The following is a 26,619-nucleotide window of genomic DNA, read 5'->3' as shown; positions in this document are numbered from 1 at the left end:
GTCAAGTTTTCATGCCCCAGGAAACATTATGAATTTTGCCTCTGAGTAGGTTCTTCGTCTCTGGAATGAGCCTTGCTACGTATTTGGAGAACTCCTGCAGCCATGTTCTAATAAAGAAGGGCAGTAGAGTTTTAACTCTAGCTAATTGATTTCTTTAGAATGTAATTGCATTGCCTTGACCTTGCGCTCTTTGTGAGGGATTGATGAATCTTTCAATTTTATATCTGGCACAAGCTGCCTGTCAAAAAGTGCCCATCAGTGAGTCCCAAAACCACAAGTGAAGCAGATGCATGGTTTCTGTTTCTTATCTCAAATCTTCTTTTCAGGATGAATACTGTGGTCTTTGAAACAATGCGCTTTAAATTGTTTGATGAATAATATTGCATTTTCTAAAGCAAATTAATGCAAAAAAGACAGTGTTTTGGGGTAATACCAATTAAAGATTAAGCTGTCATAAAAATTCATAACGAGGAGGCTTATGAATTTTTAGACAGTAATTAGATGCCATATGCTGACATTAAGAAACAGGAAGCTAGTTAATTAAATGAGACAATTTAGCTGCTGTTTCTACAGTGTCTGATTACTAGCCAGAGTCGTAGCCAGTTTCTGTATTGCAGGATGAAGTGAAGGATTCAAGAAGAGATGAGTAATATTTCCATCCCTTGAAGAGAAAGCAGGCAGTATCCATCAAATCAACAAAGAGAGAACAGCTCTACTGACAATTATGTGATCAACTTACTTGGCAACCAGGGAAATCATTAGAAACACATGGCACAGAATGAGGCCATTCAGTCCAAAATGGTCATCCTAGACAAGAGGCCATGACACAGCTCCTGGTTCATTGTCGTGCAGGTCAAGGCTGTTTAACCACTTGGTCAGCCGCTACCACTGTTCAGTCATGGAGGGCGTTCCAGACCCATAGCATCCTGAATGAAATGTGGCTGGCACAGCGGTTAGCATAATGCTTTACCCTAAGACCGGGATTCAGTTTCCACTCCTGTCTGTAGAAGTTTGCACGTTCTCCCCGTGATGGCATGGATTTCGTTTGGGTACTCCAGTTTCGTCCTGCATTCCAAAGACAAACAAGTTAGGGTTAGTAAGTTCTGGGCGTGCCATGTTGGCACCGGAAGCATGGGAACACTTGTGGGCTGCCCCCAACACATTCTCGGACTGTGTAGATCATTAACACAAATGACATATTTCACTGCATCCTTTGATGTTTTTGACGTTTTGTGACAAATAAAGCTCATCTAACCCATCAAATACTGTTCCTTCGATTCCTCTCTAGTCCTTCTGCCAATTAATTTAAACCTTTGTACCTTTTCACTGTCCTTTCTATGAAGGGGAAATTGATCCTTTCTGCTAAACCTGTCGCGGTCTCCCATCATTTCATACAGTTTAGAATCAGAATCAGGTTTATTGTCACTGACATACTGTACGTAATGAAATTTGTTGTTTTGCAGCAGCTGATATAAAAATGACAAGTTATAATAAGAAATATAAAAGATAAATGGTGCAAAAAGAGTGAAATTGTGAGTTAGTGTTTATGTGTGCAGGAAATTTCCCCTCGATCTACTATGAAATTTATTTTTGTGATCTGGATGGACAATGTCAATATTTATTGTCTGTCCCTAAGTGTTCTCAAGAAGGTACAGGGTGACCTAACTTCATAATCTTTGTGGCACTTCCTGTGAAAGTACTCCCACAGTGCTTTTGGGTTGCGAGTTCCGGTCTTTAGACAATGAAGGCAATATACACTCAGTGGCCATTTTATTAGGTACATCCTGTACCCAGAAAAGTGGCCACTGAGTGTCTGTTCATGGTCTTCTGCTGCTGTAGCCCGTCCACATCAAGGATCGACGTGTTGTACGTTCAGAGATGCTCACAGTTCAAACACGTGGTTATTTGAGTTACTGTCGCCTTCCTGTCAGCTTGAACCATTTTGCTCTGACCTCTCTCATTAGCAAGGAATTTTTGTCCCAGAGAACTCGTGCTCACTGGATGTTTTTTGTTTTTCACACAATTCTGCATAAACTCCGGAGACTGTTGTGCACGAAAATACCAGGAAATCAGCAGTTTCTGAGATACTCAAACCACCCTGTCTGACACTAAAAATTATTCCACGGTCAAAGGCACTTAAATCACATTTCTTCCCTATACTGATGTTTAGTCTGAACAACAAATAAATCTCTTGACCATATCTGCATGTTTTATGCATTGAGTTGCTACCATGTGTTTGGCTGATTAGATAATTGCATTAACGAGCAAGTGTACAGCTGTACCTAATAATGAGGCCACTGGACCTTCAATCCTTCCTTTGTTCTCAAGGAAATAAGGCAGTCCTCTCATAACTACAAGTCTCCATCAGTGGAAACATCTTGGTAAATTTTATGCAAACTCTGACCAGAACTGTGCACAGTACTCAAAATATGGCCAAACTAGACACCTCTATATTTGTATTCTATGCTGAGGCCAATAAGGCAGGTCACCTCCATGTTACCTTAATCATTTTATAAGATGTAGGAGCAGGATAAAGCCAATTGGCCAGTCGGATCTGCTCCGACATTCCATCATGACTGACTTGGGCCACGATACAGGAGCAGAGTCCAATCGGGTCCAATTGAACTGCAGGCAGTTCCATTAATCACAGACCCAGAACTTCAATGACATCCTCCGACAGCATCAGGGGGGAGAGGGAAAGACCATTCAAACGCAGGGGCCTTCCCTCAGGAGCAGCGAGCGTGTCATCACACGCGGGCACCTTCCTCAGCCAGCAGTGAGCGAGAAGTTGGTAAATGGCACTGAACACTCGCCTTGATGTTTCAGTCTTCCTCGATGCTTTAATCAGTGAGATTGGGAGAAATGGAGTCAGTCATCGGCTTGTGCATCGTTCATGGCCTCGAGACCTCTCACCTCCTGGAATCTTCTCAGAGACAGCAAAGCGCCAGATCACTCAATCGATCTCCAAACTGTAGATCACAGGCCTTAACAGTACCAGAAACACATTTAAAATAAAAAGAAGACATAGAAGAAGTGAAAGAAACACTTTTTAGTGGATTCTCTGCAAGATGTCACATGAAGTAGCATTGTTCTCTGGCGCCATCTATCTGTCTTCAACCCCAGAATCATTTTCGTGAACCTCCTTTGAACGCTCTACATCCTTTCTTAGATGAGGGGCTGAAAACTGCTCACAATACATCAAGTGAGGCCTCACCAATACCTTTTCAAGCCTGAAAGTTACACCGTAGTTTTTATATTCCAGTCCTCTCAAAATGAATGCTAATATTGCATTTACCACCTGCAAATTAATCTTTAAGGAATCCTGCACGAGGAGTCCCATATCCCTTTGCACCTCAGATTTTTGAATTTCTCTCCATTTAGAAAATAGACTATGCTTTAATTTCTTTTACCAGGGTGCATTACCATGCACTTTACAACACTATGTTCCATTTGCCACTTCTTTGCCCATTCTCCTAATCTGTCTAAGTAATTCTGTAGCCTCTCTGCTTCCTCAAAACCATCTGCCTCTCCAACTATCTTCATATCGTTCACAAATTTGGCCATAAAGCCAGCAATCCATCTTCCAATCATTGACATATAATGTAAACAGAAGTGGTCCCAACACAGAGTCCTGTGGAATACCACTAGTCACCGGCACCTAACAAGAAAAGTCTTCCTTTATTCCCACTCTTTGTCTCCTGCTAATCAGCCAATGGTCTATCCATGCTAATATCTTGCCTGTTATACCCTGGGCTCTTAACCATGTTCAGCAGCCTCATATGTGGCACCTTGTCATCTCTTTCTAATGATTTCATTTTTTACCAACAACTCCACCCTGTCCCCTTCTGTCTACCTGCCTATCCTTCCGATACAATGTGTATCATTATACATTAGGCTCCTACCTATAATCTTCTTTCAGCTATGATTCAGTGATACCCACAATGTCATACATGCCAAGATGTAACTGTGCTACAAGTTTATTCCCTATACTGTGTGTATTGAAATATAATACCTTAATTTGTGTATTCATCATCCTTTTCAATTTTGTCACCGTTTTACACTGTAACTCATTCTAATGACTGCAATTTTGCCCAATCATCAGCCTCTCTTTGCTAGCAGTCTCACTACACACTGCTTCTATTTTTAAACCAACTACCTCACCTTCAGCCCCATCACTCCAGTTCCCATCCTGCTCCTAGTTAAGTTCAATTATCCCTCTCAACTCCATTCTTCTGCCTTCTCCCTGTAAGCTTTGACACCCTTACTAATCAAGGACCTATCAATCTCTACTTTAAATATGTCTAATGACTTGGCCTCCACAGATGTCTTTGGCAATGACTTATACGAATTCACCACCCTCTGGCTAAAGAACTTCCTCCTCATCTCTGTTCTAAAGGAACGTCCAACGATTGAGGCCCCAGAGGGATCAACAGGCTTTGTTGCTTCTCTGGAGATACATTCCAAGATCCCCGGCCTTCAAATCAAATCAAATCAAGTTTAATTATCATTCAGACCATAGATGGATACAGTCAAACGAGACAGCATTCTTTTGGGGCCCAAGTGCATAACATACATTCAAAATAGCAAGAGTGCAAGAGAGGAAAACACACGCACACATCATTAGGCAAGAAATCACTTGTACAGACCAACCCCCTGAGTGACGTGCAAATTGATGGTGCAGCTCCCGGCAATCCAGCCTGTCCTTCCACCGATTGAACAGTGGAGGGCAGCACTGATTGGAGAGGCCAGCTCCCAACCCAGCAAGACTTCCACACTCCACCACCTCCAACGTCAGCTCACCTGGACTGCAGCAGCAGGCAAGCCCACAGCTTGAGGCTTAGCGCTCGCTGCCGCTGAGACCACGCAGCTTGTTCATCGCCTGTCTCCCCACCAAACAAGGGAAACAGGCTTGCTGCATTGCACGTCATCAATGTCCAACAGGGTCTGGCGACCACAGGAGAAACGTTATGCGCCAACTCCAATGTCTTTGAGCAGCAGTACAGTCCGCACCCAGGTCAGCTCCTCCAAACATTCTCCAGCCCGTGCACCGGCTTCTCCTCCTCCCAGCCAACCGCTGGACTCTCCTTCTCCGACTTGTCTGCCAGGTCCATTGACACCCCAGCCGGTGGCTCCAAACAACGGACAGATCACTTACGCAGTAGACCTGCTGTACCCATTGATCTTGGAGTACAGTATAGTCATATAATCATTAAAAAAATACACACTTTAAAAAGAAAAGTGCACCTTTGGTTGGCCCCCGAGAGGCCGCTGCATTCAAATGCACTGCTATCTTACCAAAGGTTAATGTACCGATCTTCCTTGCTCTGTTTTCCTTCTCCAAATAAATACCTTACCAGACAAAGGCAAATGAATCGGCTGTATAGATCAGGAAGTCCACAATTTGATTGGTGGTCTAAGAGAGTGATAGCAGTTGGAGCTGACCACCCTAGAAAGAGCCAGGATTTTTGGTGTCTGAAGTGGCAAAGCCAAACTTGGACAGAAGAGACTCTGCAGATGCTGCAGATCTTGAGCAATGCAAACAGATGATGGAGGAACTCAGAAAGTCAAGCAGTGTGGATGGAGGAGGAATGGTCCTGATGAAGGTTCTCGGGCTGGAACATTCCAGCCCTCTCAGCCCAACATGTCAAATGACCATTCCTTTCTGTAGATGCTGCCTGACGTACTGAGGTCCAGCATTTTGTCTGTGTTGCTCAAAGTCAAACTTGCCTGTTTAAAAACTGGAAGATTCATAGTGAAAAGGCAACGTGAAGGAGGTACGTAATTCTAGTCTTGCCATATGAAAAATAGTGAATGAAAATATAACAGAGAATGGATGACTGGCAGAACATCAATGCTGCACTAACTTGTTCTACTATACACATTGAAGACTATCAAGTGTAGACACTACTGACAGAGTATTGCTGGATTCTCAACAGTCAATTTAATAAACGGCTGCTATCAGAACTCCACATATATTTATATATATGTATAATATTTGTTTTGAGATTCTCAGGTGCTTGTTGTTTGCTGGTGATTCATTTCAAAAAAGTCATTCTCTGCATGAAGTGCATGTGGCCCCTTTGAGATATTTCAATGTAAAAAAGACACAATATAAATGCAATGTTATTACTGAACAAGAACAGTTTAGGAACCTGTGAGATTATGTTTCAGGTTGTTTTATTCCACTGTTTTACCACAGTGAATGTGTTCTAGTTTCCTGAATATTCTGGCTTCTTGCAAAAGGTTTGGTTTGTAGTAAGAGTGATTTAACCCATTCATAGCTTGCTGCTTTGTAATACCTTTGAATCTGTATTGAATGCCAAAATCTGTAAATAAAGTGGCTGGATTGAAGTAGTCAGTCCCTTGCTATGGGATAGCAATCTTCTACGTGTTTTTCTTCAGTTTCCTGTAATTTATTTCTGATTTCCTGGTCACTCTTTGTTTCTTTGATATGATGATCATGTGCTTGATTGCTTTGTCTATTTAATTCCTCTGAAGCCAACAATACAGCTCGAACATTGCCTCTTCTGGTTTGCCACTCATTGTACTCGGGGTACCTGTACAAAGGATTCTGCAGATGCCGGAAGTCCTGAGTCACACACATGGTAGCATAGCGGTTAGCACACAAGTGCCAGCAGCCTGGGTTCAATTCCACGGCTGCCTGTAAGGGTTTGTACGCTCTCCCTGTCACTGTCTGGGTTTCCTCTGGGTTCTCTGGTTTCCTCCCTCATTCCAAAAATGTGCAGGTTAGTAGGTTGATTAGTCACATGGGTATAATTGTGCGGCACAGGTTTGTTGGGCTGGAAGAGCCTGTTACAGTGCTCTACCTCTAAATTAAAAAATTAAAATGCAGAAGGAACTCAGCAAGTTAAGCAGCATCAACAGGGGTGAATATGCAATCGGTGTTTTGGGATGTGACCCTTTATCAGGACTAGTAAGGGAGGGGGCAGAAGTCCGGATAAGAAAGGGGCGAGGAAGGAGTACAAGCTGGCAGGTGGTAGTTGAAACCAGGTGAGGAGGAAGGTGGGTGGGTGGGATGAAGTGGAGAGGTGATAGGTGGAAGATGTAAAGGGCTGAAGAAGAAGGAATGGAAGAGGAGAGCTCAATGAACCATGGAATAAAAGGAAGAAGGAAAGGAACCGGAGGGAAGTGATGGGCAGATGAGAAGAAGAGAAGGGGTGAGAGGGTGACCAGATTGGGAAAGGGAAAGTGGAAGAAGTTAACGGAAGTTGGAGAAATTGATGTTCATGCCATCTGGTTGGAGGCTACCCAGACAGAATAAGAGGTATTGCTCATCCAACCTGAGTTAGACCTCATTGTGACAATAGAGGAGGCCATCAACAGTCATGTTAGTACATGAATGGGAAGTTGAACTGAATTGGGTAGCCACCGGGAGATCCTGCCTTCCGTGGCGGGCAAAGCAAAGGAAGTGGTCCTCCATTCTGGATCTCATCAATGTAAAAGAGGTAGCACTAGGAGCAGAGATACAGTAGGTGACCCCAACAGACTCACAGGTGAAGTGTCACCTCACCTGGAAGGATTGTTTCAGGATGGTCACGCTTACAAGGATAAGTACCAGAAGGTAGATCAGTGGGGAGGAACGAGTGGACATGGGAAGTCATGTAGAGAATGATCCCTACAATAAGTGGAGAGGAGTGGGAAGGGAAAGATACACTTAGTGATAGAATCTTCTTGGAGATGGTGAAAGTGTCCTCCAATCTGTGTTTTATCAGTGTAAGGGAGGTCTTCTGTTAAGTTGGTGTTGGTGAAACACAGATGCTTTGTGGGCATCTTACAAAACTTCTAAGTATACTTCTTCTGAACTACTCTCACTGCAATCTGTAGCCTGTAATTTCCCTTTAAGTAATGTACTTTTGAACCATCATATGAGCAGGCAATTTTATGATCTTCTGAAGGTCTCAGTGGTCTTAGCTCTCAAGCATGCAATTTAAGTGGACAAAGGTACATCGCCATGTCCAGAAGACGGAGGAGGAGAGGACTCCAAGCCAGACTAAAGTGCTAGGGTATGAAACTTCCTCTACCCAGTATCTTCTTAGCAAATGTACAGTTGCTGGAGAACAAGACTGATCACCCAAGGGCAAAATTGTTGTATTGGAGGAAAATGAGGGATTGCTGTTTCAGTATTTCATGGAGACATAGCTAACTAAAGACACACCAGATACATCAGTAAGACCCAAGTGCTTCTCAATACACTGGGTGGACCAGACTGCTGATTTGTAGAAGGCAAAAGCTGGGGGCCGATCTTTCATGAGTAACTCTTTGTGGTGCTCCGACACAGTGGTCTTGTTGTACTCTTGTTTCCCCAACCTAGAGCATCTAATGATTAAGAGCCGACTGTTCTACTTACCAAGAGAATTCTTCTTTGTAATTCTGACCACAGTTTACATACCGCCTGAGGCCGATGTTAAGCAGGCACTCGAGGTACTGAATGCTGCTGAAGTCATTGTCAGGGACTTCAGTCAGGCTTGTTTGAAGAAATCTCTGCCCAGTTATCATCAGCATATCACCTGCAGCACCAGGGGTCCCAACACACTCAACCACTGCAATACCACCATAAGGAATGCCAACCATTCGATCCCTGGATCATATTTTGGGAAATCTGATCATTTATCTGTCCTCCTCCTACCTGCATACAGACAAAGACTAAAGAGCAAGGCTCCAGGAGTAAGGACAACAAAGAGGTATTTGCGGGAGGCAGATGAACAGTTACGGGATTGCTTCAAGTTGGTGAACTGCACTGTTCAAGAATTTGTCAGAGGATCTGAATGAATACACCATAGTTGTCACGGATTGTATAAGAACAGTCCTAGATGTGTGTGTCCCCACAAAGTCATTTAGAGTCTTCCCCAACTAAGAAGCCTTGGGTGAACTGTGAGATCCACAATCTGGTGAGGGCTAGATCATTGTTGTTCAGGACTGATGACCGACCAAGTAAAATACAAGAGGTCTAGGTACGATCTCCAGAAAGCCATCTCACTTGTGAAGTAGAGATTCCGGACCAAACTTGAATCTCTGAAGGATGCTCGGCAGCTGTGGCAGTGCTTAAATGCTATCACCTCCTACAAAGTGAAACCAAGTGGCACAGATGCAACAAGGTTTCACTCCCAAATGAGCTCTGTCACCTTTTTTGTTTGCTATGACCTTGAAAACATGGAGAGACACCTTCATGAAATCCCAGAACCCCTGATGACCGAGTGATTTCAGTCTCTGAGGCTGAGCTGAGATCATCAGGAGGGCGAACCCACAGAAAGCATCTGGCCCAGACAGGATACCTGGCCGATACAAAAGATCTGGCAGGAGTGTTCACCAATATCTTTAACCATGTGCTTCAGCAGACTGAGATACCCACCTGCTTCAAGCAGGTGTCAATTATACCGCTGCTTATTAAGAACATGGTAATCTGCTTGAATAACTATTGTACACTGTAATGAAGTGCTTTGTGAGGATAGTGATGAAACATATCAACTCCTGCCTTAGGAGTGACTTGGACCCACTCCAGTGTGCCTACTGGTGCAAGAGGTTCACAGCAGATGCCATCTCATTGGCTCTTCACTCAACCCTGGAATATCTGGCCCGTGAAGGTACATACATCAGGATGCTCTTCGTTGACTACAGCTCTGCATTTAACACTATCAACCCCTCAAAACTAACCAATAAGCTTCTACACCTAGGCCTCAATGCCTCCTCGTGCAACTGGATCCTCAATTTCCTCTCTTGCAGACACCAGTCAGTTCAGATTAGCAACAATGTCTCCTCAACAGTCACCACCAACATAGGGGTACCAAAAGATTGTGTACTTAGCCCCCTGCTCTGCATGCTTTACATTTAATACTGTAAGGCTAAGCATTGTTCCAGTGCTATATTTAAGTTCGCTGACCACACCACTGTCGTTGGCCCTGTTTTGATGGTGGGAGGATGGGAGAAGGGTTGACGTGCGGGAAATGGAGGAGATGCAGGGAGGGCAGTGCCGAACGGGAAAACCCGTTTAAAAAAAAAATTTATAGAGGACATCTCAGATGTTCTGGGATGGGAAGTCTGGAGTCCATCCTGGGTTGGGGGCTGGCTCCTTCTTTTGGTGCTGCCATCCAGTGTTCGTTCGGTGGAAGACAAGCTGGATTGCGTTTGCCTGCGGCAACGCCAGTGCATGTTGGCTGCTGTGGGCTGGTGCTTGCCAACGACATCCTGCACCATCAATCTGCGGGACATGACACCCAGGATCTTGGGCTATATCATATTTTTTTTGTGTGTGTGACTGTGTTTTACTGCTGTCTTATATGTCTATATGTGCTTTGTGCTGTGTATGACAGTTGGTCCTGGGTTTTGTACCTTAGCACCAGAGGGACACTGTCTTGTTTGGCTACATTCGTGGGTATTCACGTATGATTGAATGATACAGGTACAGGGATAGGAAAGGGTTTGCGGGATATGGGCCCAATAGGACTAGCTTGGATGCGCATTTTGTTCGGCCTGGACCTGTTGGGATGAGGGGCCTGTATCCGTGCTTTACAGCGATGATTCTGTAAAGCAAGTTCATTCTTACTGGTGCAGTGATTTCCCCTCATAGCATACGCTTAAACAGTCGATTTTACATTAAATTTGATTTCAGTTTTATTGGGAGTTTTTTGAAGTGGCAAAATATGCCAATCCAGACCTATTTTATTAACCACTGAAGCAGTGTGGTGTGGTATAAGCTGACCCTGCATGCCCACAGAAGTATTAACTCATAAATTGTTTGTTATTGTAAAGCCAATTGAGGCTGTCAGCTCGAAGGACATTATTCATATCCCTTCTTAATTTCCTTCTGCTGTGGTTGGCTGTTCTCAAAGACTGATGTCCATGGTGGGAACGAGAGAAGCACACATTTTTCAGGGTCTGATTTGTTATTCAGACTCGCATTTGCTTGGAGAGGATAAAAGCACATCTCTTGCTGCAGGGGCTGTAACTGATATCAACGCCGACTGATACAGTCTCATCTCGTGGCCTGTTGTGTCAGCGAATATTGTCGGAGGGGCGGGGTGGGGGAAAGAAGATCAAACATCATCACTAACAAGCACTCACTCGCTTTCTCTTTCCCTTCCAGCTGTGGAAGACCGGAAGTTGTTCATTGGAATGGTTTCGAAAAAGTGCAACGAGAATGACATTAGGGTGATGTTCTCAACATTTGGGCAAATAGAGGAATGCAGAATTCTCCGGGGACCTGATGGTTTGAGTCGAGGCAAGTGTGAAATCCATAAAGCCTGTTCTTTCTCCTCGGTGCTAATTGGAACTGTATGTCACAGCCAATAAAACCGAACATTCCATCTTCCATTCCAAACAGTACATATCAACATGTCTCCTCCAGCATGGTTTTTGCTCTTTAAGCAACTCCCTTGAGCTAGTTTAAACCCACGATGCAAACACATTAATTACTGGACTCTTGTCTATTGCCAATATTTTCTGAAGCCTTGACTCATGTCAGAGGGGAGTTTCAAAAGAACCAAAAGAAAAATTCACAAATTTCTTTTAGTCCTATTAAAGTTACCCAACTGTGACCAGGTTAATAACCTTAAATCTTGTCACCAGTAGTTATCTAATTTAAGTTTGCAAATGTTTCAAAACCTTCTCCTCTTAGTATACACCAGGGACCAAGTTTAACTGGCTGAGTAGCAATTAAGAGAGAGAAATTTTAGGTTGAGGAGGAAATTATTTTGAAAGGATTTCTTATTAATTTAAGGAACGTGTTAATGCTTTCAAAGGTAATGAGCCCAGCGTTAACCCTCCCTTACCTGGCAAAAATTAGGCTGGCTGTAGTCACCTAATTGCAGAGAAGGATGTTAGCACTATTGTAAAGACACAGGGGAGAACAACAAGATGAAGTTCATCCTTTAATAGATAAAATTGTGTCTCAGAAGTGTGGCAGAACACAATGGAACAAGTTTTGAAAATAAAATGGAGTTTAACACATACAAGCACAAGAGATTCTGCAGATGCTGGAAATCAAGCGCCACCTATGCAAATTGCTGGGGGGACTCAGCAGGTCAGGCAGCATCTACGGAGGGGAATAAACAGTCAACGTTTCAGGTTGAGACCTTTCATCAGGACTGGAAAGGAAGGGGGAAGAAGTCCTTTAGGAAGTTGGAGAGAGGGGAAGGAGTACAAGCTGGCGGGTGACAGGTGAAGCCGGATGAGGGGTTGAAGTGAGAAGCTGGGAGGTGATAGGTGGTAAAGTGCTGAAAAAGAAGGGATCTGATATGAGAGGAAAGTGGAGAAAGGGTAGGAAGAGGGGTACCTGTGGGAGGGAATGGGCAGGTGAGGAGAAAGGAAAGGGTATGAGGGGAGCCAGAATGGAGTTAAACAATTGAGAACGGGGAGGAGGAGAAATTACCGGAAGTCCAACATAACAGTGCCCATAAAATGTGTTCACCCCCCTTTGTAGTTTTCGTGCGTTATTGTTTTTCAACATTAAATCACGGTGTCTTTAATTTGGCTTTTTTGACACTGATCAACAGAAAAAACGCTTCCGTGTCAAAGTGAAAACAAATTTCTACAAATTGGTCTAAATTTATTACAACTATTAATCAAAATAATTGATTGCATAATTACTCACCCCTTTAGGTCAGTATTTAGTAGATGCACCTTTGGCAGCAATTACAGCCTTGAGTCTGTGCGGATAGATCCCTATCTGCTTTGCACATCTGAACACTGCAGTTATCCCCTATTTTTCTTTGCAAAACTGATCAAGCTCTGTCAGAATGCATGGGGATCACGAGTGAATAGCCGTTTTCAAGTCCAGCCACAAATTGTCAATTGGATTGAGGTCTGGACTCTGGCTTGGACACTCCAGGACATTAACTTTGTTGTTTTTAAACTTTGGCTTTATGCTTGGGGTCATTGTCTTACTGGAAAATGACCTTCTCCAAGTTGCAGTTCTCTTGCAGACTGCATCTGGTTTTCCTCCAGGATTTCCCTGTATTTTGCTGCATTCATTTTACCCTCTACCTTCACAAGCCTTCCAGGGCCTGCTGCAGTGAAGCATCCCCACAGCATGATGCAGCCACCGCCATGCTTCACAATAGGGATGGTGTGTTTTTGATGATGTGCGGCGTTTAGTGTGATGGCCAAAAAGCTCAACATTGGTTTCATCACACCATAGAACCTTCTTCCAGCTGACTTCAGAGTCTCCCACATGCCCTCTGACAAACTCTAACTGAGAGTTCATGTGAGTTTTTTTCAACAGTGGGTTTCTCTTTGCCACTCTCCCATAAAGCTGCGACTGGTGAAGCACTCGGACAACAGTTGTTGTATGCGCAGTCTTTCCCATCTCAGCCACTGAAGCTTGTAACTCCTGCAGAGTTATCACAGGTCTCTTGGTAGCCTCCCTCACTAGTCACTCGGTTTTCGAGGACGGCTTGCTCTAGGCAATTTTACAGCTGTGCTATATTCTTTCCACTTCTTGATGATTGACTTGACTGTACTCTAGGGGATATTCAGTGACCTAGAAATTTTCTTGTCTCCATCTCCTGACTTGTGTTTCTCATGGAGTTGCTTGGGGTGTTCTGTAGTCTTCACGGTGTAGTTTTTGCCAGGATACTGACTCACCAGCAGTTGGACCTTCCAGATACAGGTGTATTTTTACTACAATCTGTTGAAACACCTTGACTGCACACTGATTTATATTTAGCTAGGACACCTTAACTAAGTATGTGACTTCTAAAACCATTTGGCTGCACCAGTGATGATGTGGTGTGTCATATTAAAGGGGGTGATACTTATGCAATCAATTATTTTGTTTTGTATTTGTAATTAATTTAGATCACTTTGTAGAGATCTGTTTTCACTTTGACATGAAAGAGTCTTTTTCTGTTGATCAGTGTCAAAAAAGCCAAATTAAATCCATTGTGATTCATTGTTGTAAAACAGTAAGTCATGAAAACTTCCAAGGGGAGGTGAATACATTTTATAGGTACTGTATGTATACTATTGCTTATACATCAGGCATATGAGATAGAGGGTATATTTCTGCTCAAGTGTGCCCTGAGCTGGTACTAATGCCACAGCAACTGTTCAGCAAACAATTTTACTTAGAGAAGCAGCCAAAGCTTCAATGGCAAATGTTATGGTTTGAATAAAATTTACCCCCTTGCTCCAATGACATAGATGTCCAGGGGAAACTGAGGTTCGTAGAGTACTACAGCACAGAAACAGGTTCTTCAGCCCATCTAGTTCATGTTGAACTATTATTCTGCCCAGTCCCATCAATCTGCACCTGGACCATAGCCCCCTATACTCCTTCCATCCATGTACTTATCTAAACTTCTCCTAAATTTTGAAATCAAACCCACACCCACCACTTCCACTGGCACCTCGTTCCACATTCACACCACTCTCAGAGTGAAGAAGTTCCCCCTTAGTTTCCCCTTAAATATATCACCTTGCACCCTTAACCTATGACCTCTAGTTCTAGTCTAACCCAGCCTCAAAAGGAAAAGCCTACTTGCACTTATCCTAAACACCAAGTACACTGCAGATGCTGTGGTCAAATAAACACGTACAAACAAGCTGGATGAACTCAGCAGGTTGGGCAGCATCCGTTGAAAGGAGCAGTCAATGTTTCGGGCCGAGACCCTTCGTCAGGACTAAAGAAGGAGGGGGCAGGGGCCCTATAAAGAAGGTGGGGGGAGGGTGGAAGGTGCCAGGTGAAAAACCAATCAGAAGAAAGATCAAGGGGTGGGGGAGGGGAAGCAGGGAGGGGATAGGCAGGAGAGGTGAAGAAAGAATGTAAGGGGAAAGCACTATGGGTAGTAGAAGAAGGCAGAATCATGAGAGTGGTGATAGGCAGCTAGAAGAGGAGGCAGAGTGAAGGTGGGATGGTGGAAGGGAGAGGGAGGGAATTACCAGAAGTTGGAGAATTCGATGTTCATACCAAGGGGCTGGAGACTACCCAGATGGTATATGAGGTGTTGCTCCTCCAACCGGAGTTTGGCCTCATCATGGCAGTAGAGGAGGCCATGTATGGACATATCCAAATGGGAATGTGAAGGAGAGCTGAAGTGAGTGGCAACCGGGAGATCCTGTCTGTTGTGGCGGATGGAGTGGAGGTGCTCGACAAAGCGGTCCCCCAATCTGCGTCAGGTCTCGCCGATGTAGAGGCCGCCGCACCAGGAGCACCGGGTGCAACAGATGACCCCAACAGACTCACAAGTGAAGTGTTGCCTCACCTGGAAGGACTGTTTGGAGCCCTGAATGGCGGTCAGAGAGGAGATGTAGGGACAGGAGTAGCACTTACGCTTGCAGGGATAAGTGCCAGGTGGGAGATCTGTGGGGAGGGACATGTGGACCAGGCAGTCGCGGAGGGAACGATCCCTGTGAAAAGCAGAGAAGGGTAGAGAGGGAAAGATGTCCTTAGTGGTGGGGTCCTGTTGAAGGTGGCGGAAGTCGCGGAGGATAATATGCTGCATCCAGAGGCTGGTGGGTTGATAGGTGAGGACAAGGGGAACACGGTCCTTGTTGTGGTGACAGGAAGATGGGGTGAGGGCTGAAATGCGGGAAATGGAGGAGATGCGGGTGAGGGCATCATTGATGACGGCAGAAAGGAAACCACGATTCTTAAAGAAAGAGGACATTTATCCTATCCTTCCCCTTCATAATTTTTCATATCTCCATCAAATCTCTCTTCATTCTCTTTCACTCCAGGAAATAAAATCGTAACCTGGAACTCTCCACCTGAAGGGGAAGTAGAGGCAAAATCCTTATTGCATTCAGAAAGTCTTTGAGTGTGCACTTAAAGAGGTATAACCTGTAAAGCATTGGACAGGTGGGATTAAGCCTTGTCATTCTTTCTTGGCTGGTGTGGATGGGCCAAATTGCTTCCCTCCTGTTTCAGAAGGAGAGTTTGCTCAGCAGCGTTCCACGAAAGCATCACCCTGTTAATCATTTTCCCAGCCCACTGCTGTCTCTATTCACTTAACACCCGAACAGAATAGAATTCCAGTTTTTTTCCACTTCACCAGCTGCCTTGTTAAAATGAGACCTCACTGAGGGAGGATTTAAAGTGCATTAAAATTACCTCAGCCCCAGGGAAGTACTTTTATTGAATGGTTAGAATGTGCAGGGATCAAGAGATTAATGCACCCAAATCAGAAAGGCATTGTAAGAGCTGGAAAATGTTATTAAAAAGTAAACTGGAATTCTGATTAGAAACAATACCATTCCACAACCTAACTATGCCCCCTTCTTACAACTAAAGTAGTCGCTTTTGGGGGATAAAAGATAGTACAGGTTTAGAATCCAAAGGCTGGATTTATTTTGGAACTTCCCCTACTCCTCTCACCCTCCACAAAATGGCATCAGATTGGTTAGAATCCATCACTATAGCCCATTTGGCATCTGTAAGGCATTATAGTAAATTTGCCATCTGCTCGAGGAATTCAGCAGGTCAAGCAGCATCTGTGGGAGGTGGAGAGCAACTGTCAGTGTTTATCTGGAGTTAGAGTACAAAGGGAAGATAGCCAGTGTACAGGGGGAATTGGAATCGGTTTACTGTTGTCACACGTACAGTGAAAAGCTTGTCTTGCTGGTACAGATCAAATCATTACACAGTGCGCTGAGGTGGAACAATAACAATGTGGGTTAAAGAATAACACCTATAGTGCAGGTAAACAAAGTGCAAGAACCTAATGAGGTAACAGCGGGGTAGAAGCTGTCCTTGAGCCTGGCAATAGGTCCTTTCAGGCTTTTGTATCTCCTGCTGGATGGAAGAAGGGAGAAGAGTCCAGGGTAGGAGGAGTCTTTGATCATGCAGGCTGCGCGAAGTATGGACAGAGTCCGTAGAGGGGAGGTTGGCTTGCACGATGTGCTGAACTCTCAGCACTTTCTTGCGGTCGCGTGCAGAGTAGTTGCCGTACCCAGATGGGATGTAGTGAGACAGAAGCCTACGGTGACTGGTGGACTGAGCACCAGTGAAGGATGACAGGCACCTTGAGCTAGATAGGGGAGGGGCGGAGTTGGTAGACATAGGCAAGTGGATGATAAACGTAGGCAGAGTCAAAAAAAAATAAGAGGTTGATGATCAAGGTGGGGGAAAGGGCAGAGTGGAAGTGGTGAGTTACAGTAGAATTGTGTTCCTGGGCTGTTAATCCAGAGGTCTACATTATGAATATACGAATTTAAATCCTACCTTGTAAGCTTTGGATCAATTAAATAAATGTGGACAACAAAGCTCAAACCAGTAATTGGGGGCCAAGATTTTTTTATATTGTAGTTAACATTCCATCTAGTTTACAAGGGAAGGAAATCTGCCACCCACATCTATTTGAGATGCCCAACCCCACATAAATGTGATTGATTCTTAAACTTGCTCTGACACAACTTGTTTCAACATGCAGTGGTCAGGAAAGCCTCGAGGAAATGCTACATCCCGTCAGTCATTAATGTATTGAGGGTTTAAGGATGTCCCTGTAGAACAGAGATGAGGAGGGATTTCTTTCAGCAGAGGGTGGTGAATCTGTGGAAGCCAAGTCATTGGGTATATTTAAAGCGAAGGTTGATAGATTCTTGACTTGTAAGGGCGTCAAAGGTTACGGGGAGAAGGTAGGGAAATGGCGTTGAGAGGGATAATAAATCAGCCATGATGGAATGGTGGGCCAGATTTAATGAGCAGAGTGGTCGAATTCTGCTCCTGTGTCTCATGGTCTTTAAAGTAACTGTTGTCTCCTTTGCTAAGAGAGCTCAGTGCTTGCACATTACCAAGCAATTTCGCCTGATTAAAATGTTTGGACTCCACATGTTTCCCCTAAAAGCTTAAAGAAATTTGTGTTATCCTCTTAGAAATTAAAAGAGTTTGAACACTTAATCAAAAGGTGAACTTTGGATCCAGAAGTCAAGAGATAATGAATGTTATTTGATGGTGGGTAATGGTTTGTCTCTATTCATGCCCCGTGAAAGAAAATTACCTTAAGAAATATTTAGTAAGGATGTCAGAAGCTATGAGGAGAAGGCAAGAGAATGGATTTGAGAGGGATATTAAATCAGTCATGATGGAATGGTAGAGCAGACTCGATAGGCCAAATGGTAGGTTAGAAGGTTAATTGGTCATTGTAAGCTGTTCAGTGATTAGGCGAGGGCTAAATTTGGGGTTGCTGGGCGTTGTGGCTCAAAGGCCCAGAAGGGCCTATTCCGCGCTGTACCTCGAAATAAAATAAAATTTTAAAATAGCCTAATTCGGCTTCTATTTCTTATAGTCTTGTGCTACTTTGGTCACATGTATATTTATTGGATTGAAGGAAAGGCAGGAACTCATGCAAGAATTCAAATCTGAAATATTAATTCAAGAGGAGTCTCCTTTTTCTGTTGGCTTTCATTCTCAAACCTCACTGGAACCGAAGTGTTTAAGGGAGACAGAGTCCTGACCATAAGCATCATCATTCTTAGTGAGGCCACCTACAGGAAGCCAGTGAGTTGCAGCTAAAGATTGTTAAAAATTGCAATGTTATGGTACATTCATCACAGGTACATAAAGCTTAATGAAGTATAATTCTCTTGTCCACTGCTCACAAGCACAACTGTGGTAATACTGTATTTATTTTTCAGAAAGCTGCGATCATAGAGTGAAATTTTCAGTGAAGTTTAAACCTAATGTTGCAAACGGAAACAAAAATTCAAATAGGGTTTAAACAGGAATCTTTTGCGTGTTGGCCTGTGACATTGACCAGGAGTCTTTTCAGAGTATGAAGAGTATGAAATTCGTATAACATTTTGTTATGAATTTTGTTGCTCCCTCCTCCAAGCCATGAATTTGGCCAAGTTAGAACGTAACATAATAAAGCAGGAGCAGGAATCGGCTGCTCGGCCCCTCAAACCTGCCCCGCCTTTCAATATGATCACAGATGATCTGCCCCAAGCCGCACCTCCCCTTCTGCAGCAGTAGCCCAAATTCTCTGACCTTTCAAACACGTGTCTACTTCCTCGATAATAACTCCAATGACCCAGTGTCCACAGTCTTTCTTTTTCCCCGGGAAGGTGAGTTTAAAACTAGAGACCATAGGCTTAAGGTGCAAGGGAAGGGGTTTAAAGAGGAATTGGGGGGCAGGTTTTTCACACACACAGGTTGGTGAGTGGACAGAACAGGCTGCCAGAGGGTGTGGTAAAGATGGTTACAATTGCGACATTTAGATGTCATTTAGGTAGATGCATGGATAGGGAAGGTTTAGAGGGATGTAATCCGAATGCAGGAAAATGGGATTAGCGTATACATGTGTACGCTTGGATAAGTTAGGCCAAAGAGCCTGTTTCCATATTGTATAACTCTTTCCAGTCTATGAACCATCTGGGGTAGAGAATCTCTTTGTCAATATTGGTCATTTTTCTAATGCCCAATTAAAATTGGACTGAACAGAGGATTTCTAGAGTCAGAATCTTGCCTGTCATTTCCAATATATGTTGTGAAACCTGTTGTTTTGCAGCAGCAATAAAGCACAAGACGTGAAAAATAAATAAATCTTGCAGAGGATCAATTACAAGGTAGTTCATGGATTCATGGGCTGTTCAAAAAGCTAATAGCAGAGGAGATTTGATCGTGGAAAGGAAGAAGCTGTTCCTAAAGCGTAGAGTGTGGGTCTTCAGGTTCCTGTATCTCCTCTCCAGTGGTAGATGGTTTTCTCTATTATAGTTTTTGAAGTAATGTCCTCTGACAGTGGATCCCTACGCACCCCCCCAACCTCCCAACCTCCCCTCTGCCGAACGCATCATCTTAATAAACACCTTTCTGAAGTCTGGCCAGCACAAATTCCGTAAATACTTAAGTCTGCAGCAGAGAATAGCCTTGCCTACAGCTTTCTGTTCAGCAGCCTTGTCTGTCAAAACCAACCAGGCATGTCACAGCCACAAGGGTGTTTGATTTGTGTTGTCACCAGATTCCATAATTGGGTTACAGGGTAGTTTCAGAAGCAAAGGCATATGGACACGGTGAATCTGCAAGTCTGTGAAGGTTCCAACTATTTCAAATTGTCATTAAAGCCCTCCCTCGCTCTCTTCCTCTTCCTGTCTTTACGTGTGACACTCTGGGCTTGTTATATGGGAAATACAGCTCCAGTCACTAAGGGCACAGTCATTAAATACAGCACAGTGGCGAATATAGAAGAGGAGTACAGCATATGAACAAACGGTTCAGTCCGTGGCGAACATGATGCCGAATTAAACTGAATCTCTTCTGCCCGCACGTGAACCGTATCTCTCCATTCCCTGCGTAGTCATAAACTATAAAGATTCTGGGGCTGCTGGAAATCTAGAGCAACACACACACACACAAAATGCTGGAGGGATTCAGCCAAGTCAGGCGGCATCTTTGGAGGGGAATAAACCCTCACTATTTCAGGCCGCAGCCCTTCATCAGGACTGGAAAGGAAGGGGGAAGAAGCCAGAGTAAGAAGGTGGGGGAGGGAAAGTGTGCAAACTGGCAAGTGATAGGTGAGGCTACATAAGGGAGGGTGGGTGGGTGAGTCAGGGAGAGCGATGAAGTGAGAAGCTAGGAGGTGATTGGTGGAAGCGGTGAAGGGGTGAAGAAGAAGGAATCTGATAGGACAGTGGGCCATGAAAGAAAGTGATGGAAGAATGGAATCAGAGGGCGGTGATGGGCAGGTGAGGGGGTAACCAGAATAGCAGATGGAAAAAGAGAGAAGAGGGGAGGGGGGTGGAAATTGATATTAAACCACACTATTGCATCTGATTCCCCTCACTACTCATGGCACCTATGTCAAAAAATCTTGGCCTGCACATCTCTGTTTTTTTAACAAAGTCGATGCAGACTCTAAAGAGGCTTGAAAGACTAGATGAGGTTGCAGACATGGGGAGGGACAAGATCGGGGAAGGATTAAGATTAGGAATGAAAATTGAGGATATTTACTGATTGGGGAACCAGCATACTTGAGAGAGTAGGGGGTGTTTAATCATCTCTCCTGTGGTTGTGGAAGAGAGAAAGAGAATAAATAAAGAAAAACAGAGCTAAAAAAATTAAACTGTAAAATAAACCTGCCACAGCAAGTCTTCTAAATAGGTCACTAGTTGGGATGATGATTTATCACTGTGTTTTCTACATTAGGTACACAATTGAAAAGCCTGTGATAGTGCAAAAGAAACTATTACACAGTTAAATTGGCTGAATAATTTCCCCAAAGGTTTTACTAAGTTCCTTTGTGGAATCAAAGGAGATTTCAGAGCCTATAATCACCAGTTTCTGCTGTCTACAGGATTCTTCCAGTGAGTTACCATCAGCTTTTTATATAAAGATGAACATCATTCTACTCAATTCTGTTACCCACTGTCACTTTAGCACCTCATCAATGTTCAAAGTGCAGCAAGTCACTAATCTTGCAAACCACCCCCCCCCCCCCCCCCAGGAGGACGTGTCATCCAGACATTAAAGACAAGGTTCCGAAGAAAGCAAGTGCCTGTGTTGCTCAGTATTCAATGTGTTTTCTATTATTATTTTAATTCAAGGTGGAGAAACATACCTTAGTTTTTACCCCTGAAATTAATAAGCAGTTTGACAATCACCCCTTTGCTTTAACCTCCCCCCCCCACCACCCCCACCGCCGACTCCAAATAGAGCGAGTTCTTGATGGAAGAGCAAATGCGTGTCGTTCTCAACCACACCACTATAACTGGATAACAGGAATTCATGTGCACTATAGCTGAATAGCAGTGAGTTTTATGTGGTCTTTTCAGTGCAACTGCTGTGTATGTAAAATGGTGTGTTGACCTACTTTCCTTTAGCTTGTGAGCACATTAACCAAGATGCTTCAGGGCTTTAGGGGCAAGGGGAAGGCATGGCTTGGTCTGACTGCTCTTGGCTTTTTAAAAACAAAACTGTCAGTGAAAATGAAATTGTTAAAAAGCTGTTGTATTTTCATGTACAACTGAGAACAGTGTCGTCTTGTGGCCGTTCTCGTAGAGTTGTGTTGGTTTAACAAGCGTCCAATCCTCTTGTCTTGTTGTTTTTTTTTGTCTCTCCTGCTCCCCTGTCCCCCTTGTCCCCACAGGCTGTGCATTTGTCACGTTTTCTACCAGGGCAATGGCACAGAATGCAATCAAAGCCATGCACCAGTCTCAGACTATGGAGGTACTGTAATGTCTGCCCTTTACTTGTTTCTTTGTGGAATATTGTGGAATGTTGGGAAGCTGCAGTATACAGCACACTACAATATCAGCCAAGTGATTTCCATGTGCTTACAGAGTAAGGATTTAAAAATGAAACCTGCTTTACTCTTTGCAAAATGTCTGCATTTAGACCAGATCTTTCTCTTCCCTCAAAGTACCTCCCAAATTCCTATCAAACTTCAAAGTAAATTTATTATCAAAGTACATATATGTCACCATATATTACCCTGAGATTCATTTTCTTGCAGCCATTCACAGTAGAACAATTAAAAACATTAAAATCAACGAAAACCACATACAAATAAAGACTGACAAGCAGCCAATGTACAAAAGACTAGCTTCAGTGGCTGACACATTACTGAATCCAGTTGGGCAGTGTCGGGCATCCTCCCACAAAGGGGGTTGTTTTTCCGAATGAAGTGGGAGTGTTGAAAGAGCTCAGCTGGTGGACACCACACAGGGGCGTGGGAAGGGGTGGGAGAAGAGCGTCAGAGGCCGATGTCCGATGGATGCCTGGTGTCCCCTTCAATGCCTTCAGTTTACCCTTATCAGTGCTGACTTCAGTTGCATTCCGATTCAGATTCAGATTGAGTTATCTCAAACACATAGTGAAATAATGCCGTTTGCTTTAGCAGCCGGCACACCCAAGGATGTGCTGGGGGCAGCCTGCAAGTGTTGACACACAACCTGGCACCGACATAGCACGCCCACGGTGTCCAGCAGAACAACACAAACAGCAGCAACGAAAGAAGACAACAGCAAAGCAATGTACAGAAAATGCTGAAGGAACTCAGCAGATCAGGCAGCATCCATGGAAATTAACCAACAGTTGACATTTCAGGCCGAGACCCTTCTACAGCCCTGGAAAGGAAGGGGGAAAGAGACCAGAACAAGAAGGTGGGGGAGAGGAAGAAGGATAGTTAGAAGAAGGTAGAAGAAACCAGGTGGGTGGCAAAAGTAAAGAGCTAGAGATGAAGGAATCTGATAGGGGAAGAGAGTGGACCATACGAGATAAGGAAGGAAGAGGGGCACCAGGGAGAGGAGGTAGGCAGGTGAGAAGAAGAGGTAAAAGTTCAGAGTGGGGAAAAGGAGAAGACAGGACGAGGTGGGAGATTTTTTCTGCTGGAAAGATAAATCAATTTTCATGCCATCACATTGGAGACTACCCAGACAGAAAATAAAGTGTTTCTCTTCCACCCTGAGTGTGGCCACATTGTGTCACAAGAGGAGGCCATGGACCAACATGTCGGAATCGGGAAGTTTTGCTTTTGGTGGATGGAGTGGAGCTGCTTGACGAAATGGTCCCCCAGTTTACGAGGGGTGTCACCAAGGTAGAGGAAGCTGCATCAGGAGCACCGGATACAGTTGATGACCCCAGCAGATCCACAGGTGAAATGTTGCCTCACCTGGATGGACTGTTTGCGGCCCTGAATGGAGGTCAATTGGGCAGGTGTAGCACTTTGGCCACTTGCAGGGATAAGTTCCAGGAGGGAGTTAGTGGGGAGGGACGAACGGACAAGGGAATCACAGAGGGAGCAATCCCTGCAGAAAGCAGAAAGTGGGAGGAAGGTAAAGATGTGTTTGGTGGTGGGATCCATTTCAAGATGGTGGAATTTGCAGAGGAAGATGTGTTGGATGTGGAGGCTCATGAGGTGGTAGGTAAGGACGAGGACCTCTATCACTGAGTAGGCAGAGGGAAGATGGGGTGAGTGCGGATGTCTGGGAAATGGAGGGGTTGCAAGTGAGGGCAGCATTAATTTAAAAAAAAGCCCTGATCTTTGTAGAAGGAAGACTTCTCTGATGTCCTGGAAAGGAAACCCTCATCCTGGGAACAGATGCAGTGGAGATGAAGGAACTGACAATAGGGAATAGCATTTGTACAGGAAATGGTGGGAAGAGGTATGGTCAAGATAGCTATGGGAGTCAAGGGAGGTGTCAGAAATGGACCAAGTGAATTTAAGGGTAGGGTGGAAATTGGAGGCAAAGTTAATGAAATTGAGAAGCTCAGCATGGGTGAATGAAGTAGAATCAATGCAGTTGTCAAAGTAGTGGAGGAGGAGTTGGGGAGCATTATCAGGAAAGGCTTGGAACATGGAATATCCTATTCAACTAACAAAAAAGCAGGCATACCTGGGGCCCATGCAGGTGCACATGGCTACCTATCAAGTCAGGAGAAAGTGGGAGAAGCCAAAAGAGAAGTTGTTGAGGCTGAGGTCCAGTATTGCCAGATGGAGGGGAACTGGTTGGTTCTTTTATTGAGAAAGAAGTAGAGAGCTTTAAGGCCTCCTTGATGGGAGATAGAAGTATATATGTTCTGGACCTCCATGGTGAAAATGAGATGGTTGGGTTTGGGGAATTGAGAGATAGTGAGGAGAACAAGAGCAGGTTAAGAGTTGCAGATGTAGATGGGAAGGGACTGAACCAAGGAAGATAGAATGGAGTCGAGGTATGACGACATGAGTTCAGTGGGGCAGGTAAGGCAGAGACAGTGGGCCTACCTGGACAGTAAGGCTTGTGAATCTTGGATAGAAGGTAGAAGTGAACAGTGCAGGGTGAAGTAACTATGAGTTGGTGACAATGGATGGGAATTCTCCAGAGGTGATGGGATAAGTGATGATGTCAGAAACAGTTGTCTGATGGTCAGGAGTGAGGTCCTCTTCAAGGGGAAGTAAGAGGAGGTGTCTGAGAATTGCTGCCTGGCCTCTGCAAGGTAGAAGTCAGTCCACCACACTACAACAGCACCCCCTTTGTCAGTGGGGTTGGCATTGGTGCGGAGAGAATGGAGGGTAGTGCGTTCAGAGGGGATAAGGTTCGAGCAGGAGTGCTGAAGTTGAGCCAGTTGATGTCTCATCGGCAATTAGAGATGAGAAGATCCAGGACAGGCAGAGAACCAGTGCAAGGTGTCCAGGAAGAGGAGGAGAGTTGGAGATGGGAGAAGGGATCATTGGTACAGGGTGGGGAATTCTTGCCGAGGAAGTTGGCTTGGAGACGGAGGTGACGAAAGAAGAGTTCGGCATCGTGGCGGGCACAAAATACGATGAAGTGCGGGCATAGGGGGACAAAGGTAAGGTCCTTGCTGAGGACACCACATTCAGCCACGGGGGGTGTGGGGGGGGAGTCCAGCAGGAATGGTGAAGTCACAGCAGGGATTAGAGGGGTGAGGAAAGTTGGAAGCATCAGAGGAGGGAGGAAGGGTTAGGGTTCTCAGGGAAGGTGGAGTGGGAGGAAGATGGAGGCTCTGAGGACCCGGGAGGTGATGGTGTAGCCTAAGAGACCTGGGGTTGGAAAGTAGTGGTGGGGGAAGGAGAGCCCTGGGCCCCAGTAGGTGCGAGGAAGGTCTCGGCCGAGGTCTACGCTGGAGACAGAGCTAATCCCTTTCCACATAGACAGGCCTCCAACCCCAGGTCAAGCAGCCTCCAGGATCCAGGTTTGGCCCCGGGTCACTGCTGTAGCAAATAAATGGATAGAAATTATATATGGATTCCTCCTCCCTCCCACCCCCACCTCCCATTCAAACACAATCCCAAGCCCCAAATAACATCCATGAGCCTTGCTAAAGTATAATACAGCTGACCAGAAGTTATAAACACAAGAGATTATTCAGATGCGGGGAACTTTGAGCGACACATGCGCTGGAGAAACTCAGCAAGTTAGGCATTCGTCTTTGGAGGGGAATCAATGTTTTGAGCCAAGACCCCAGTTCTGAGGAAGGACAGTTTATTCCCCTCCACAAATGCTACCTGACTTGCTGAGCTCCTCCAGCACTTTCTGTGTGCTGACTGAAAGTTTGATGGGTTCATACTAAAAGGCCACTCACAGTCTTATTTTCAATTTGCTGTAAGTTTGTGAGGAAGGGCGTGCATAGGATGAAGACCCACAGCAACCAAGACCTTGTTTAGTTTGTTAGCCCACGCAGAACATGAATGGGAGTTTGGGCTGTCAGTGCTTTCTGCTGCCAGTAACGGGCAAACCCCCAGACAGGGACAAAGAAGGAAAGCTCTTTGAGGGAACTGAAAGAGATTGGCACAATGCAGAATCCAAGCATTAAGTTTATTCGCTTTTTCAAAAGCCAAAGATCTGACCAAGAGTACATTGAGTTCTCCAAAAGTATACTGCAGCTACAAATAAGGTGGAATGTGTTGGGAGATGGTAACTTACTGGAAATTACAGCTTTATAATAATCTGCACGTCTTTAAACACTGTTTAACCGCAGGTCTTAAAGATCATAGCACGTAAAACTGCTCAACTAACAACTTGTTACACTCATTAAAAATAAGATTAACTTCATTGATTGCTCAGTGGTGTCTGCGGTACTTAACATGATCTGCAAGCAGATGTTGAAGTCAACTATGTCCTGTGGAGAGACCAAAGGTTAAACGTGTTTTAATTTGTTTTTGCTGTGTTTTGTTTCGACAAACCCTCCTTAAACAGGGAAGTGTTGTCGAAAGTTAATTCAGTTTCTTTCTC

At 44.5% G+C, this 26,619-nt stretch overlaps 1 protein-coding gene across 14 annotated transcripts in view; it reads left to right on the top strand.

Annotated features, from left to right (window-relative positions):
• Positions 1–26,619, top strand: part of celf2 (cugbp, Elav-like family member 2) — a 1,088,079-nt gene that overhangs the window by 975,105 nt on the left and 86,355 nt on the right. For all 14 annotated transcript variants that reach the window (XM_073066515.1, XM_073066516.1, XM_073066517.1 and 11 more), the window contains 2 exons: positions 11,102–11,236; positions 22,035–22,114. In XM_073066515.1, the coding sequence (XP_072922616.1) occupies positions 11,102–11,236; positions 22,035–22,114 (215 nt within the window). The remainder of the gene's footprint in view (positions 1–11,101; positions 11,237–22,034; positions 22,115–26,619) is intronic.

The sequence above is a fragment of the Hemitrygon akajei genome, chromosome 14 (genome assembly GCF_048418815.1).
Source record: "Hemitrygon akajei chromosome 14, sHemAka1.3, whole genome shotgun sequence".
In the NCBI taxonomy this organism is placed as follows: domain Eukaryota; kingdom Metazoa; phylum Chordata; class Chondrichthyes; order Myliobatiformes; family Dasyatidae; genus Hemitrygon; species Hemitrygon akajei.
This window is presented reverse-complemented; position numbering and strand designations above follow the sequence as displayed.